The sequence below is a fragment of the Leptonychotes weddellii genome, chromosome 7 (assembly GCF_054177405.1).
Source record: "Leptonychotes weddellii isolate Sample4059 chromosome 7, ASM5417740v2, whole genome shotgun sequence".
Lineage (NCBI taxonomy): Eukaryota > Metazoa > Chordata > Mammalia > Carnivora > Phocidae > Leptonychotes > Leptonychotes weddellii.
This window is the reverse complement of record NC_138375.1, coordinates 116,386,899-116,403,945: the sequence shown is the minus strand read 5'-3', so window position 1 is coordinate 116,403,945 and position 17,047 is coordinate 116,386,899. Positions and strand designations below refer to the sequence as shown.

Genomic DNA, 17,047 nt, shown 5'->3' with positions numbered 1-17,047 from the left:
ATGAAAACAGCAATAATAAGATCTAACACTTACTACGTGCTTACTGCTTACCAGGCACTTAGCACAGTCATTAATCCTTCCACAACTTTATGGAAGTATAAAGCTTTTGGGACAGAATAAATGCAATGTCAAGGAGGGTAACTCACCCAAGTTCAAACAACTTTTAAGTGGCACTCCTGGAATTTGGATTTTAAATCCAGATCTGCCACATTTTATTTATTTTTTTTTTAAAGATTTTATTTATTTATTTGAGAGAGAGAGAATGAGAGAGAGCGAGTACATGAGAGAGGGGAGGGTCAGAGGGAGAAGCAGACTCCCCGCTGACAGCAGGGAGCCCGATGCGGGACTCGATCCCGGGACCCCAGGATCATGACCTGAGCCGAAGGCAGTCGCTTAACCAACTGAGCCACCCAGGCGCCCCTGGATCTGCCACATTTTAAAAGGCTAGCCACTTTCTTAAACCTAATTCTACCTCCTCTCAACATAGCCCTTTATGCGGGGACTGTGAGCCTATCTTCCCAACTGCTTCCCTATACACATTTTCCCTACAATAAAACACTAAGTAAGCAGAATTTATCCTATGAAATGATGTGTCAACATTAAAAAACCCAATTAATATATAATTTTACTGCTTGTGTTTAAAAATCTACTGAAAAGGAACCATAAACCATTTTTCTCAAATGGTAACAGCTTTTCAGTTCTACCCAATACAGCTTATCTGAAGAAATGAAAATAAAGGCCCTGGGATTTGAGAAAATACTACACTCTTCATGGTAAAGTTCACATGTTTCTGAAATGGCTTCCTGCCTATTATGATGGAATGTAACATTACTAGGCCAGCTTTCCCTCTATGTTTTGTTAAGTAATTCCACAATTGCCTAAGTTTAGATTTACCGAGGGAAAACTGAAATTACTAAAGATACATTCAAAAACTTTCTACGTATTTTAACACATTTTTTTACATAAAAATTATATGCATGGGATATGTAAAATTATTGCGTGGTGAAGGAGGTGAACTAAAATTACTGTAGTGGTCATTTCACAATATATACATATATTTAATCATGGTGTGCACCTGAAACTAATATGTTATATATCAAGTATATCTCAATTAAAAAAGAACTGGCAGAACTAAAAGAAGAAATAGACAAATCTTGTATGTTTGTGGAAAAATGAACAAGAGGACAAAGTGACCAAAAATATCAGCATAAAGATTTGAAAACACGATTAATCTAATTGAATTACATGGATTCCGTCTAAATATATGCAGAATACACATTCTTTTCTAGCAAATACAGAACATTACAAAATCTACCATATACTATACTCTCATAAAGTAAATCTTAACAAATTTCAAAAGACTGCTACCATGCAGATTACTTTCCAGCCCCAATGCAATTAAGGTAGAAACACTAATCAGAAGACAACTAGCAAATCTCAGTATGTTTGGAAATTGACTAACATGCTTTTAAGTAACTCTTGGGTCAAAGATAAAATCACCCTGGAAATTAGAAAATATTTTAAACGGAGTTATAAAAACACACCAAATCTTCTAGGATGCACGTAAGCAGTATTTAGAGGAAATTATACAGCTTAACTGCTTATATCAGGGAAAGAAGGGGCGCCTGCGTGGCTCAGTCCTTAAGCGTCTGCCTTCGGCTCAGGTCATGATCTCAGGGTCCTGGGATCGAGCCCCGCATTGGGCTCCCTGCTCAGCGGGAAGCCTGCTTCTCCCTCTCCCACTCCCCCTGCTTGTGTTCCCTGTCAAATAAATAAATAAAATCTTAAAAAAAAAAAGAAAGAAAAAAAGGCTTAAAACTAATATAAAAATTAATGAGCTAAGTACATTTTTAAAAGTCAGTAAACAGAACAAAGCAAAAATAAAGAATAAGAAAGGAAATCATAAAGACTATAAATTAATGAAATAGAAAACAAAAATAAACCACAAAGAATCAACAAAAACAAAGGCTAGTTTCTGAAAAGACAAGTAAAACAAATAAGCCTCTGATGAGACTGATCAAGGAAAAAGAGAAATGGCACAGAGAACTAATATTAAGAACAAATGGGAGGGCGCCCGGGTGGCTCAGTTGGTTAAGCAACTGCCTTCGGCTCAGGTCACGATCCTAGAGTCCCAGGATTAAGTCGTGCATCGGGTTCCCTGCTCAGTGGGGAGTCTGCTTCTCCCTCTGACCCTCCCCCCTCTCATGTGCTCTCTCTCTCATATAAATAAATAAAATCTTTAAAAAAATAAAAAAGAACAAAAGGGAAACATAAGTAAAGATGTCACATATATCAAAATCATATTAAGAGACTGAACTTTATGCCAATATATTTCAAATATTTGATAATATAAGCGAATATGTAGAAAAACATAAAATAAAAATTATATGTAATTTTGGTTTTCCATATTATCTAATTTTCCTTTAGCTAAAATAAGAAAAAGCGTATTTTCCAACTAAATTACAGATTCTTCTTTAATCAACCCATATGTAATTGCTTAAACTGGAAATTGCCAAGACTAACATTAATGATTTTAACAACTGTTAAAATCCCTAAGATCTTGAAATCAAAGTGGCCAGGGCCTATATTTTATATTCTGTCAATAACAACAGAGTACCAAATAACTACATTTGATCCAACAAATATTTCCTGATTACCCAGTAAGCTAAACAATGGAGAAAAAACAAGATACAAATCCCTGCTTTCAAGGATCTGACAAACCAGTAAAGAGCCACATAGTTTTACCTATGAGATCACACAACCAAATGAACAGGTGACCTCACTTAAAGAATACATTTAAAAAGGCGGCGGGGCGGCGGGGTGGCGCCTGGGTGGCTCAGTTAGGCCTCTGACTCTTGATTTCAGCTCGGGTCATGATCTTGGGGTCGTGGGATCAAGCCCCGAATTGTACTCTGCACTCAGCGGGGAGTTTGCTTGAAATTCTCCCCCTGCCCCAACTCAGGCAGACACTCTCTCTCTCTCAAATACATTTTTAAAAAGATTTATTTATGGGGCGCCTGGGTGGCTCAGTCGGTTGGGCGTCTGCCTTCGGCTCAGGTCATGATCCCAGGGTCCTGGGATCAAGCCCCGCATCGGGCTCCCTGCTCAGTGGGAAGCCTGCTTCTCCCTCTCCCACTCCCCCTGCTTGTGTTCCCTCTCTCGCTGTGTTTCTCTCTGTCAAATAAATAAAATATAAAAATAAAAAATAAATAAATAAATAAATAAAAAGATTTATTTATTTGACAGAAAGAGAGAGCGGGCGCGCAAGCATGGGGAATGGCAGGCAGAGGGAGAGGGAGAAGGAGAAGCAGGCTCCCAGCTGAGCAGGGAGCCTGATATGGGGCTTGATCCCAGGACCCTCGGATCATGACCTGAGCTGAAGGCAGACGCTTAACCAACTGAGTCACCCAGGTGCCCACAAATAAATCAATCTTAAGAAAAGAGAGAATGATATGAGGTTTCAAGAAATAAGCATTCAGGCCTCAAATCCTACAGGTGAAGTATGGAAAATGGAGAAAGAGCCAGTTAGCAGGTAGACACAAAACTGGACGGTGAAGGAGGCCAAGAGGACAGTCAGGTTCCTTAAGAACACTAGAACTAACTCTAAACTATTACGGAAGGGTGTCCACCTGGAGAAAAAGCCATCTGTGTATCTCAAGTTGGGCCGTTGTTCATAATTAAAATCACCTCAATTTTAAAGACTTAATTAAAATGCCACATTTAATAAGCATGAGTAACTACCTTTAATGGTCAATTTTTTCAACTCTCAAACCTTCACTTACTCAAGTCGCAAATAACAACCCAGTGCATTATATTCTTAAAAATCTAGGTATTTTCTTAATCTTGTCAGTTTGCTCGTTGATCAAAACAGTTTAGAAAGTAATGCAAATAACCTGGTAAATAAAGTGAGGGTCAAAGTCTAATAAAGTACAGCCTTGAAAAAGCTTCTATGATCCATTTCTCCACCCATGAACATGAAGCATAGTCCCCTACATTATGATCATGCTCCAGGAATAGTTCCAGTACTAGCTCAGCTAAAGAATTTTCCCTTCTTCATGAATCAAAGCCAGATTGGTTGCTTTATCACTTTATGTAATATACTTGCTTATAAAATCTAATTCTAAAAAATCCAAAGCCAATTTCAAACCACAGACAACTCAATCACAAGAACTGGAGTGATTTATAATTAGATCATAATCGACTACTTTCTTCCCAAACCAACTTTCCCAATTATGGGTTTCTGTCTTAATTAATATGCACGTGGCCAGGTGAAGTACTGCTTTCATGGTCTCAGATCAACTGCCTATGTTTATTATCAAGATTATGACATTCTGAGAGTAAAAATGCACAGGCCTATAAATTTAATGAGAGATTTACAAGATCGTCAAAGCACAATGTCACCTTAGAGAATTCCTATGGCAATGAGATTGCTTTTCAAAAGGCTCAGACCCCCAACGCCTTACCTTGACCTCCTTAGAGCTACTGGAAGTCTTCCCTTCAGTCTTCTTCTGCTTTGATGTGGAGGAACTGTTTTTGCTGCTGCCACCATTCTCCTTGTTGCTATTATTACTTGACTTTAAAGAAGACGACTGACTAATAGTCCTCTTCCGAGAGCCATGCTCTGTTTTTGGATCTTTTGAAGGAACGGGCCCCGCGGGAGAAGGCAACAAATCCTTTTCTTTTGCAGCACTTTGCTTAGATGACCTGCCAAATCAAACAAATGCCTTCATTTCTCCAACGCAGTCATATGGTGGTGATGGATTTTTTTCTATTTCTTTCTGCCTGCTTTCAAGACAAATTTGTTTCTCCCTATTTAAGTATCAGGACACATGATTTTTACAAAACAAGAGTGTACATTTCATAAGGACAGGCCTCTTACCTGTTTTCCACCCTCTGGCTGTATGTATACCCAGTGCCTAAATGTTGGCCTGCCACACAAGTATTCAATAAATACTGGTTACATAAATGAGAAGATGAATGATGAAGATATGAAGTTCCTAAGTTAGAAATCGGTCTCTTGCCAGATACAGATAAGCTTGTCATCTAGCCAGAAAACGGTAAAACTTTAATTCTTATCCTGTACTCAACCCTACTCCACTACAGAAAGAAGAAAGGAAGAAGAGACTGAATCTTAAAACTTTCCATTGCAATTAGCCAACAGCAAAAGCTCCCTCCTCTACTAGTTGGTATATGTACACATATACATGGATATGACATATGTTCACTGAAAGGAACAATCTAAGAGCACATTAGAAAGTACCCAATGGCAAATGACATACACATATTAACACACATGTAACATGTTTTGGGGACGTACTCTCTGTTGCTGGATGGCTTGTGACCTGCTGAATTCTTGTCCTCCGTTTTGGGTTTCTTGCTGTCATTGGCTCGGGTATCATCTTCGTTCTGGATGAAAAATAGAAAAAAGCAACTACTACGTTTGATTTTTATTCATCTTATTTCAGTTTCCAGCAGGAGTCACCCTTAATAATTCATCCCTGATTAGTTTCAGAAAGAAAATAAATGTGAAGTGAAATAATTCATTTAAACAGTGTTCAGTGAACGGAGTTTCAAGGCTGAGAAGAAGTCTATTTTATTTTAAAGATTTTATTTATTTATTTGACAGAGACACAGCGAGAGAGGGAACACAAGCAGGGGGAGTGGGAGAGGGAGAAGCAGGCTTTCCTCGGAGCAGGGAGCTTGATGTGGGGCTCGATCCCAAGACCCTGGGATCATGACCTGAGCCGAAGGCAGATGCTTAATGACTGAGCCACCCAGGCATCCCAGAAGTCTCCTATTTTAGATAAACAGAGCCCAAACACTGAAACACATTTCCTACAGTCTTTTAGGTGACATCTTTTCATCCTAATGACTTTGGGGGGCTGTGAAATTATAATTAAGATATAATTCATATATGGGCGCCTGGGTGGCTCAGTCGTTAGACATCTGCCGTCGGCTCAGGTCATGATCCCAGGGCCCTGGGATTGAGCCCCACATCAAGCTCCCTGCTCTGCGGAGAGCTGCTTCTCCCTCTCCCACTCTCCCTGTGTTGTGTTCCCTCCCTCACTGTGTCTCTCTCGGTTAAATAAAATCTTAAAAAAAAAAAGATATAATTCATATACAATAAAATCCACTCTAAAAGTTCACAATTCAATGACTTTTAGTATATTCACAGAGGTGTACAACCATTACCACAAACAATTCTAGAACATTCTCATCATCTCAAAGACACCTTGGACCCTTCAGCAGGCATTCCCCCATTCCCTCCACTCCAGACTCTAGTAATCACTAATCTATATATTTTGTCTTTATGGATCTGCCTATTCTAGACAGTTCATATAAATGGAATCACATTTGTGGCCTTTTGTGTCTGGTTCCCTTCACTTAGTATATTTTTCAGGTTCACTGATGCTGTAGCATGTATCAGGATTTCATTCGTGGTTATAGCTGAATGTATTCCATTGTATGCACATACCACATTTTATTTATCCATTCATCAGTTAATGACCATATGGGTTGTCTCCACTTTTCGGCTAATATAAATAATACTGCTGTGGACATTCAAGTCTAAGTCTTTGTGTAAACATATTTTCATTTCTCTAGGGTATATACCTAAGTGGAATGGAGTAGAATTGCTGGGTCACACAGTAACACTGTGTTTAACTTTTTGAAGAACTGCCAAAACTGTGTTCCAAAGCAGCTACCTATCATTTTATATTCCCACCAGCACTGTACGAAAATTCTAACTCCTCCATATCTTCGCTTGTTACTGTCCATATTTTTTTTTATTTTTATTTTTTTAAAGATTTTATTTATTTATTTGACAGAGACACAGCGAGAGAAGGAATACAAGCAGAGGGAGTGGGAGAGGGAGAAGCAGGCTTCCCACGGAGCAGGGAGCCCGATGTGGGACTCGATCCCAGGACCCTGGGATCATGACCTGAGCCAAAGGCAGACGCTTAACGACTGAGCCACCCAGGTGCCCCACTGTCCATATTTTTTATTATAGCCAAGCCTAATGATTGTGAAAAATGTTTTGCTGAAACAAAAGCTATGAGCCTGTCTGTAATTGCCAAAGCTACCTTCCTGACTGATTCTAAGTTTTCCTATTGCTTTAAATATTGAGGCCCAAGAATCCAAAACATTCTGCCATAACAAAAGAATCTGTTCCCTACACAAATGATTGAGAGTGGACACATAAAAACATGAGACAAAAGAATCTACATCCTTCATTACCCTTGGTTGAGACTCCTCTCAGTACCATCTGCTTCATCTTCAAGAACTGTCCCTGACACTTAATTTTACCAAAGCCATGAATCTCAAAAATCATTCCAAGTTTCCGGACTTGATTCTGATTTTATAAAATCAAAATCTGACTTTCACGTGTTGACATAAAAAAACTCAGGAGGAATAAAACATGCCAGTGAAATGTAGAGAAGGGGAGAAGTAAGGTGCAATTCTTTTAGAAGAAGGGGATTTTCTATTTTAAGTTATATATATTGTACAATTTTTAAACAAAAGAGTAAAAAAGGCATTCTATATTGTATTTCTATATTATATAAAATCTTATAAAGAATATGTAATACTTTTCGGGCGCCTGGGTGGCTCAGTTGGTTAAGCAACTGCCTTCGGCTCAGGTCATGATCCTGGAGCCCCGGGATCGAGTCCCGCATCGGGCTCCCTGCTCAGGGAGGAGCCTGCTTCTCCCTCTGACCCTCCCCGCTTCTCATGTACTCTCTCTCATTCTCGCTCTCAAATAAATAAATAAATCTTTAAAAAAAAAAAAAGAATATGTAATACTTTTCAAGCACAAAAGGACCAATTCTTAATTCCATAAGCACCTTAGTTTTCTAAAGAGCAGAGTCCATCATATATAAGCTCTTACTTCATGTAATTCTATGAATTAAATCCTGTAACAAAGTCCAGCAATCTGAGATGGTAGCTCTATAGGGGCCAGTAGCCCTAAACTTACCAGTCGAAAAAACTTCCCAATACTACAATAATGGAAACTCACTAGCTATAGCACTGAAAGTAGTAAGCTTCAGTTTTCTATAAATTCAAATTTCTAAGTATCTTCAGTTTTTGAAGAGTCAAAAAAAGGGGGGGGGTTATTCTAGTTTGTTCAAATACACATCATCGTCTGCACATTGTACTGTGGCCTTAAGAAAAAGAGGAAAGACCTCCAGCTCACTTCATTTTTTTTTTTTTAAAGATTTTATTTATTTGACAGAGAGAGACACAGCGAGAGAGGGAACATAAGCAGGGGGAGTGGGAGAGAGAGAAGCAGGCTTCCCGCCGAGCAGAGAGCCCGATGTGGGACTCGATCCCAGGACCCTGGGACCATGACCTGAGCTGAAGGCAGACGCTTAACAACTGAGCCACCCAGGTGCCCCCAGCTCACTTCATTTTAAGAAATGTTTTATTCTTCCTATCCTCTGATGTGAGATTCTCAAGGTCAGCTGGGATTGGGGTTTTGCTCTGACTCTACTTGGTACAACTATTCTGGTACCTATCTGTCCACCTGCTCACCTCTTTGGTGTTATACAATCATATTCACACATAGGTATCAGGAGAAAGCATATTATTCTTCAATACAAATCATTAAAATTTACTTTCCTCTACAAATTTTTCACTAGAGCTAAAAGATCAAGCTCTTTTTCCCAAAGAATCTCTGTCTATACATGTCAGTTGTTCAGCTCTTTTCATTAGATATGTCCATTATCCTCCAATCATAGACATCTGTGGGTTTTCACATCTCCTGGGTCTAAAAAGGCTGACCTTGAATATATACCAAGCTTCAACTCTAAATTCAAATTATCCCAGATGAGGGGTGCCTGGGTGGCTCAGTCGTTAAGCGTCTGCCTTCGGCTTGGGTCATGATCCCAGGGTCCTGGGATCGAGCCCCGCGTCGGGCTCCCCGCTCAGCGGGAGTCCTGCTTCTCCCTCTCCCACTCCCCCTGCTTGTGTTCCCTCTCTCGCTGTCTCTCTCTCTCTGTCAAATAAATAAATAAAATCTTAAAAAAAAAAAAAATTATCCCAGATGAATTTAAAGACAAGAGCTGGCCATGTGTGAGCAGATGTGTTTAGTCCTGAACTTGCAGACATGGGTGTTTGAAAAGGGAAAAAAGCTGAGGCACAGATATGTACAGAGGACTGGTGATGTTCCTAAGGATGTGTCAAAACTGGTGAGTCAGGGGCGCCTGGGAGGCTCAGATGGTTAAGCGTCTGCCTTCGGCTCAGGTCATGATCCCGGGGTCCTGGGATGAGCAGAAGCACTGGCTCATTTCTTAGTGGATTAGAAACTAAAGGAGACAGGCAGAGGCTCAGTGGTCCTCAAGAAACTGTTTGGTCTGTAGCCTCCCCTCGGTCTCGGGCTCAACCTCTATGTTCTCTCATAGCTGTGACTCAACCAGGTATTTTCTGGCTTACTGAGATATCCACGGCATTTCAGGTTCTGATGTTTAAAAACAAAACAACAAAAACTCTTTACAAACCTTATGTTTCCTTTTGCCTTTGTTGGAAACTTTTTCTGAGGCTTGTTTCTGAGCCTCTCTTGTGTGCTTTTCTGGCACATTTTTCTTTTCCCCCTTGGGTGGCTCTGTTTCTTTGTAAGGCTTTCCTGGTATTCTGGTCAAGAGATTCAGGTCAATCTTCACAATAAGTGGATACCTGTCATCAGGCTCACTGAGGGGTGAAAGAAGTTCCTTCTCTTCCATAGGAGAGAACATTCGTTGCCGAAAAAAGCTATCTTCTTCCTCCACTGAGGAGGGCTTCACGGGAGTCCTGTTACTCTCAGGGTACTTAGGAGTTTGTGAGGAAGGAGGAAGGCTCTCGCTTTCATCCGAATCTGAGGATGAGGTATCTGTTTCTATAATTTCCCTTGATTTCTGGGAAGATTTACTCGTTGACTTGTATTTCTTTTTCTCTGCAGAAGGTCGAGGGGAAGATTTGGACTCCTTTTTAATATTGGGTTTCCTGGAGCCTTTGGTGGCTGCTTTATGTCTGCTGGAGGGCATGCTGGTAGCCATGTCTACAGGGGTTTCGCTTTCTATCTTCAGGCCTCCCCGGGGCTCTTCAGCGGCTGCCTTCTCAGCCTTTTTGGGTTGTTTTTTGCCTACAGTTCTCCTCTGTGCTGTGCTGTCACTCTGTGCAGGGGACTTCTGCCTCCCTCGCCCACTTTCTGATCCCTTTTGGACAGTTTTGGAGTCTCGTCCAGGAGTAGCAGAACTAGTTTCTTTAGGTCCACCTGGATCAGGGTAGCTATTCCCGGTGCCCTGTTCTCGGCCTTCCTTTTTATAGCCTTGAGATGATGGGATGTTACTGTCCACAGAAGAAGCTGGTGACACTTTATGTGGGTTCACTTTATTCAACCAATTATCAAGTTGCCATTTGTTTGTTGGTGGTGGTTCAGGCTGTAAAACAGAGAAATAAATATGCTTTTGTCAATCCTGAAGCTTTCTCCCTCCTTAACAATCTCAAGGAAGAGGAAAAAGCACAACGTCTAAGACCACAAAGGCATTTGCTGTTCAGAGTTCTGACTGAACTAAGCAAAGGGCTGACTATTGGCTCTCAGAGCTCTCATCCCTTGAATGAGAAGATAAGCCTGATGTTACAATGGCCTTTAAACATTAAAGATTCCTGTCAGGAACCCAACTTCAAAGGTAAAATTACAAATGACCATGGCTATGCTTAATTCCAAAAAGTAAACAAGTGATGTAGGTACTGATAGAGATTTTCAACCATATTTTATCAACCTACAGTAAAAATTATATAATATAGGAATCCTTTTAGTCACAATAACTACATAACATGAATTACCATGCTGAGATATAAGAAGAAAGCCCAAACTAAACCAATCCAGTATTTTAGGGACCTGAAATATGACCTCAAATAATTCCTAATCTAGACTGAATGTTTGTTCAAATAACAAGGAAACTCAAGTATCTAAGTTTCCTCCAAGATACACAGTTCAATTTCTTAACCTTCTTTCCCTTCGCCTTTTATATTGGAAACAGGTCTCAACTGGCCATCACCAGGGGCCGTGCGAGGCCTACGGAAGATACCCCTGCCTCCGTCTTACCTCAGGAGATGCACTCTGGGACGGCTCATTTGCCTCGCTGTCACTGGAGCTACTTTCACTCTCTGAGTCAGATCCAGAGCTGCTTTCAGATCCACTGTGGCTGCTAGAATCGTCCCTGGAGTTATCAGCTCCTTCACTATTATGGTGTGAAGGTTCAGAGTTACTAAAAAGAGATAAAACATATAAATGACCGAAAATGTTTTTTTTGTTTTTTACAGTGACAGCAGGAAAACACCCACATCTGACAACCAACTTTATTTAAAATGTTTACTGTTTGTTATGCTGTTATAGTTCTATGAATCCAGAACATCATTTATAACTGAAATACTTCCTTAAAAAAAAAAAAAGTTTCTAATATGCTCCTCAGCCATTAGCACTTACCTTTTAAAAACAGTTCTACTGTGGTATAATTTACATACCACAGAATTCACCCATGTTAAGTGTACAATTCAATCATTTTTAGTTAATTTACAAGGTTGTACAATCGCCATTACAATAATATTTACTTTATAAGGTCAATTATTACTACAATGCTATCGAGTGACCCCCACCCCTCCAAATAAAACAAAAAATAAAAGGATGCGTACCTTCCTGGTGTACTCCTTGGCATTGTCTTATCACAATCCTAAAAGTAAAACATGAGAGGAAATGTGAATGAATAAATAGCACTCTATCTGCTTAATGTGAACAATATTTGAATTCTTCACAGAACACTAGCAGCTCTAATGTATGCATCAATGTTCACCTAACACTTAGGACACACTGTTGTTACCTAAAGAATAACTGCCAGGCTAGGACGAAAAGCTTTGTTAAAAGTTTTTCTTGTCAACAATCTCACGTTTCATGAGTACACTCTGATCCATGAAAAGTAGTAAGGAAAAGCCAATTTAAAAAGAAGGAGTTTTAAACACAGAGCAGAACATGACAACATTCCACTGTCAAAAAGCAGTAAGGAACTTATTTTAAATAAATGAATCATATATGTATCATTCAATTCTAATTCTTATAAAATACAATGCAAACCAATACTGTATGATACTGGCAAATTCATAAAGCAGTAGACACACCTGCTCCCCATCGCTGTCTTCACTGCTGCTTAGTTTTAAGTCATCTTTTAACATACTAGAGGGAAAAGGCAGAAAGAATTAGTAATTCTGTAACAGTGTATCATGGCACACCAGAGTATTAAATATCTATGAATCATTCTAGAAATAATCATGGTGGTAGCCATAGATTTAATTAAAAAACAAAGAAAAGAACCAGTAAGTCTTACTCTGGTGTGCTTCACATCCGGAGTAAAAACTGAGAAAGGAGGAAGTGAACATTTCAAAAGCTAGCACTTTTCCATAAGTAAAACATGTAACCTTCTTTTCTAATAAAATAAGCCACCTTCTACAAACTCTTATACTCAGTTGTTATCTCTATTTTTCTCTAATTGCATCCATACCCACTCATTCATATTAAAAAAAATTACCATACTCATACCCAACAGTCCACTAGAGAGATAAAACTCCTAAAAAGAAGGAAGATAAAATGAAAGTATCAGCAATTCTCTTTCATTGTCCCTCATATTCCACGAAGAGATTCATACAACTTCATAATTGTGAAAACCAGAACACAAAATGAAAGCGCTAGTTCATAAACGCCTTGCTATGAAAGATGACTGCCCTCTGGAGGAGTAACAATTTGGGGTAAGAACCTTAGCTATAAAACAGAAATGACCGTGTATGAAGTAAAAATAAACTCCAGGTTCTAAATCTTCCTTGATTAAAGTTCAAATCAATTAAAAAAACACACACATTCCGTAAACTATAGTTTCTGAAATTCATTTTTCAAAGTAAGATTACAGATTTAAATTTTCCTTAAGGCCATAAAATCAACATTAAAATAAAGAATCCGAGTAATGACCCATAAAATATTCCTTGCCTTTTTACAGGAGAGCAAAAATTAATACAAAGCTTAGAGAAAACCACTAGAAAAATGTTTAATTTCTCATTACTGAGTAGTTCCATTACCTTTCTTAAAATTTCATGACAGTCTCCAATCAGTGGAAAGGAAATCTTCTTTCACTCCAATAACTACTAATACTTTCCCCTCAAAGCTTAACCTGAGTTTCTATATCTGACCCCAAATTCAGATTATCCCCTAAAAGATCACCTTGAAACACAGTAACCAGATGATTACAGAATTATGAAAAGTGTTTTAAGGCTGGCCCAGTTAAGCGGGACAGAAAAAAAGAGCTTTCTTTTGGACAAGGGCTTAGTGTATCTCTATGACTGATATCCTGTAAGGAAATGTACTTACTCTGAATTCTCTCAGCCCTTATGATTTAATAATGGCAGCTCAATGAACCTGTTCACACACATGGATATGTCAAAGCTTTTACCAGACTGCTCAAGGTCCTGCATGCTTTTGTTCCCTCAGCAACCAAACTGATTCGCACATATATGGTAGGCTTTTACCAGTTCTTTGCATATGAATAAATATGATAAATATGAATATAATTTCAATTCTTTAAGCAGTGAGGGGGATTTCTTGCATTCGTATAAGTTCATTCTCAGTTCTTCCTTTGTTCAGCATAAGAGGCTGAGGTTATCAATACAGATTACAGATTATAGCTTAGAAAGCTAGCACTGTGGCCACAGCTGCTTCAGAATTTTGTTTTAATCAGTGAGTTAACCTGTGGTCTCAGGAATTCAGTTCCTTCTTAAGCTGGAATTTATTATCATCCAATATATTAGCCTAATTACATTTTGACATATATTCCTGGTTCTACCTATAGAAGGAGGAAAACTTAAAGACAGTACAAGCTATGCTGACTTAATATTCTACACAAAGCAGTTAAATGGAGGGCTTACTAAGAATCCTGTATTGTTCAGTCTTCTTTATTAAAAACAAACTATCAACCTACCCACAATCACAAATACACACATCTCTAAGAGATGAGAAAAAACTGTAATCTCAGAGGAGGTATAGGCAAACTATGGACTACAAGTTAAATATAGACTAATACCTGTTTTGTAAAAAAGTTTTATTGGAACACAACCACACCCATGGTCTATATTTGCTTTCATACTACAATGGCAGAGCTGACTAATTGGGACAAAAACTATCTAAAGCCCCTAAAGCTTAAACTATTTCACTATCTGGCCTTTTACATAAGCTTGCCTACCCCTTCCTTAAAAGATTAAGTACACATATTTAAGCATTGTGCTAGTATATACACACTACAGACAGACTTTTAGCAAAACAGACAAACTTATTAAGCAATACACTTACGATTTAGATTGGTGTCCATTTGAAGTTTTAGAAGAAGGATTGTATCTTTCTAGAACAAAAAGAATGCAGAAATTAACAACTACAGTACGGCTATTTAGATTGTAAAATATGTATCAGTATACCCGCAAAGAAATGTAAATCAACACCATGAGATAGAGTTCGTCCCTCCAAAAAACTGGCAACATTTTAAAGTCCAATAAATACGAGATACTGGTGGAAACAGGCATGCTCAGAAGCTGTCTGTAGGACTATAAACTCGTATAATCTTTTTGGCAGGCAATCTGGTAATATTATCTTACTGATACTAGAAATGCACATATCCACTGACATAGCAATTATGATGGAAAAAAATGTACCTTACAGGTATATCTGGAAAAATACATAAACACACACACACACCAGATGTTTATGGTAGTATGATTTGTAACAGCAAAAACTATAAATAAATGTCTATCAAGAGGGGACTAGTTAAATAAATTATGGTACGTTCATACAATGTAAAACAATTTTCATGTTAAAAAGAATGAGCTAGAGGGGCGCCTGGGTGGCTCAGTCGGTTGAGCGACTGCCTTCGGCTCAGGTCATGATCCCGGAGTCCTGGGATCGAGCCCCACATCGGGCTCCCGGCTCGGCGGGGAGCCTGCTTCTCCCTCTGACCCTCCCCCCTCTGATGCTGTTTCTCTCTCGCTCGCTAATAAATAAATAAATAAAATCTAAAAAAAAAAAAAAAAAAAAGAATGAGCTAGAGTTTTTATACTGATACAGACACAGCTCTAAAATAAATTAAGTGAAAAACACAGGTAATAAAGAGCAGGAGCAGCTTATATCCCATTTGCCAATAGTCAGTTATGGCGGAAGGAGGATAGAACTGAAGATGCGACATTCTTAAAAGATTTTAAGATAGAAAATGTAAACTTTCTGGCCTATAGCTGCTTTCTACATATCAATAATGGCGGGCTCCTTTTTCCTACAACTATAGCTTTAAGGCAGAACCAGTGTAAATCTACTTATTAAAGAAGTTACTGCTCTTGGCAAAAAGACCATTTATTTTGTTATAGAGCTATATGGGGAAGCCTACACATTTCCAAGGTTCCTGACCGTACCACTATCAATTCATACAGCCATCATCTCTTGGGACCAGACTTAAATTCCCTAAGGCTGGGGCACCTGGGTGGCTCAGTCGGTTAGGCATCTGCCTTCAGCTCAGGTCATGATCCCAGGGGTCCTGGGATCGAGCCCCGCCTCCAGCTCCCTGCTCCACGGGGAGCCTGCTTCTCCCTCCCTCTCCCTTTGCCCGCTCCTCCCCCTGCTTGTGCTCTCTCTCTCTGTCAAATAAATAAAATCTTAAAAAAAAAAAATTCCCTAAGGCTATTGTTCCTTCAAGTTCTCAGAAACCAAAAGACAGGGCGCCTGGGTAGCTCAGTTGGTTAAGCAACTGCCTTCGGCTCAGGTCATGATCCTGGAGTCCAGGGATCGAGTCCCACATCGGGCTCCCTGCTCGGCAGGGAGTCTGCTTCTCCCTCTGACCCTCCCCCCTCTCATGTGCTCTCTCTCATTCTCTCTCAAATAAATAAATAAAATCTTTAAAAAAAAAAAAAAAAAGAAACCCAAAGACAGGAGGTGAAAGCGGGTTCTGCAACAGCCGACTTTCTTCCCAGACCTAAAGACCTGGCAAGAATGAATAAACACAGACACAGGAAGAGAAGAGCTATGGCAAGCTACAACCCTTCTTGCTTATAATTTAACTCTCGCAGAACCAATTATCTTCACAAAGGAGAAAAGAAGACAGAAGAATGGCTCTTGGGTTTATCAGGTGCCCATCAAACTGAATTTATGAACTCTGAACTACTACTTAAAATATTTAATAAAAATAGTTAATTTTAATCACCATCAATCTATAATTCTTCATTTTTTAATTCAATTTAATTTAAACCAAGACTTGGTTTAACTCATTACTAATCAACAGATAATAAAAACTGGGATAAAGCATGTGAAGGAATCGTAAAAGCAATGTATGATGTGACCGTGAGAAATGAATGCTCAATAAAAAGCTTAACTTGAAAACCAAGAGGAAAAGAAATACTCACTTTGTTCTCCAGGGCCAAAACTGGACTGCTGAGATTCCTAAGAAAAAGGAACATAAAATTATACAGTGGCATTAAGAGAATGGTTGGTAGTGACAAATGTTTCAAATTCAACTATTCAATTCCAGCTAATTCAATGAAAGATCCTGTTGAGTTCCTAAGAATGCATAAAAGAAAACACACTGAAAGAATTTAACAATCACATATGATCAGCCTCAGTAATCATATGGTCACAATAATGAACTTTCCCAAAGCTCACTACAAAAAGCATCAAGCTACCTAATAGCTCCTCTTTATTATTCATTTCTTTTCAGCAGCATCCATGGTACTCGTATCCTAATTTAGAGCCCTGGGAAAGCAAATGATTTCAATTTAAGATTCTTGGTCTTAAGAAAATGTTTAACTAGGGGCGCCTGGGTGGCTCAGTCGTTAAACGTCTGCCTTCGGCTCAGGTCATGATCCCAGGGTTCTAGGATCGAGCCCCGCATCGGGCTCCTTGTTCAGCGGGAAGCCTGCTTCTCCCTCTCCCTCTGCCCCTGCTTGTGTTCCCTCTCTCGCTGTCTCTATCTGCCAAAAAAATAAATAAAATCTTAAAAAAAAAAAA

General features: G+C 39.1%; 1 protein-coding gene across 2 annotated transcripts in view; it reads right to left on the bottom strand.

Moving 5' to 3' along the window:
- AFF4 (ALF transcription elongation factor 4) overlaps positions 1-17,047 on the bottom strand; it is a 91,000-nt gene that overhangs the window by 15,343 nt on the left and 58,610 nt on the right. For both annotated transcript variants that reach the window (XM_081827066.1, XM_081827065.1), the window contains 8 exons: positions 16,447-16,483; positions 14,360-14,408; positions 12,148-12,202; positions 11,668-11,705; positions 11,081-11,243; positions 9,495-10,412; positions 5,318-5,406; positions 4,464-4,704 (listed from right to left, as the gene is read on the bottom strand). In XM_081827066.1, the coding sequence (XP_081683192.1) occupies positions 4,464-4,704; positions 5,318-5,406; positions 9,495-10,412; positions 11,081-11,243; positions 11,668-11,705; positions 12,148-12,202; positions 14,360-14,408; positions 16,447-16,483 (1,590 nt within the window). The remainder of the gene's footprint in view (positions 1-4,463; positions 4,705-5,317; positions 5,407-9,494; positions 10,413-11,080; positions 11,244-11,667; positions 11,706-12,147; positions 12,203-14,359; positions 14,409-16,446; positions 16,484-17,047) is intronic.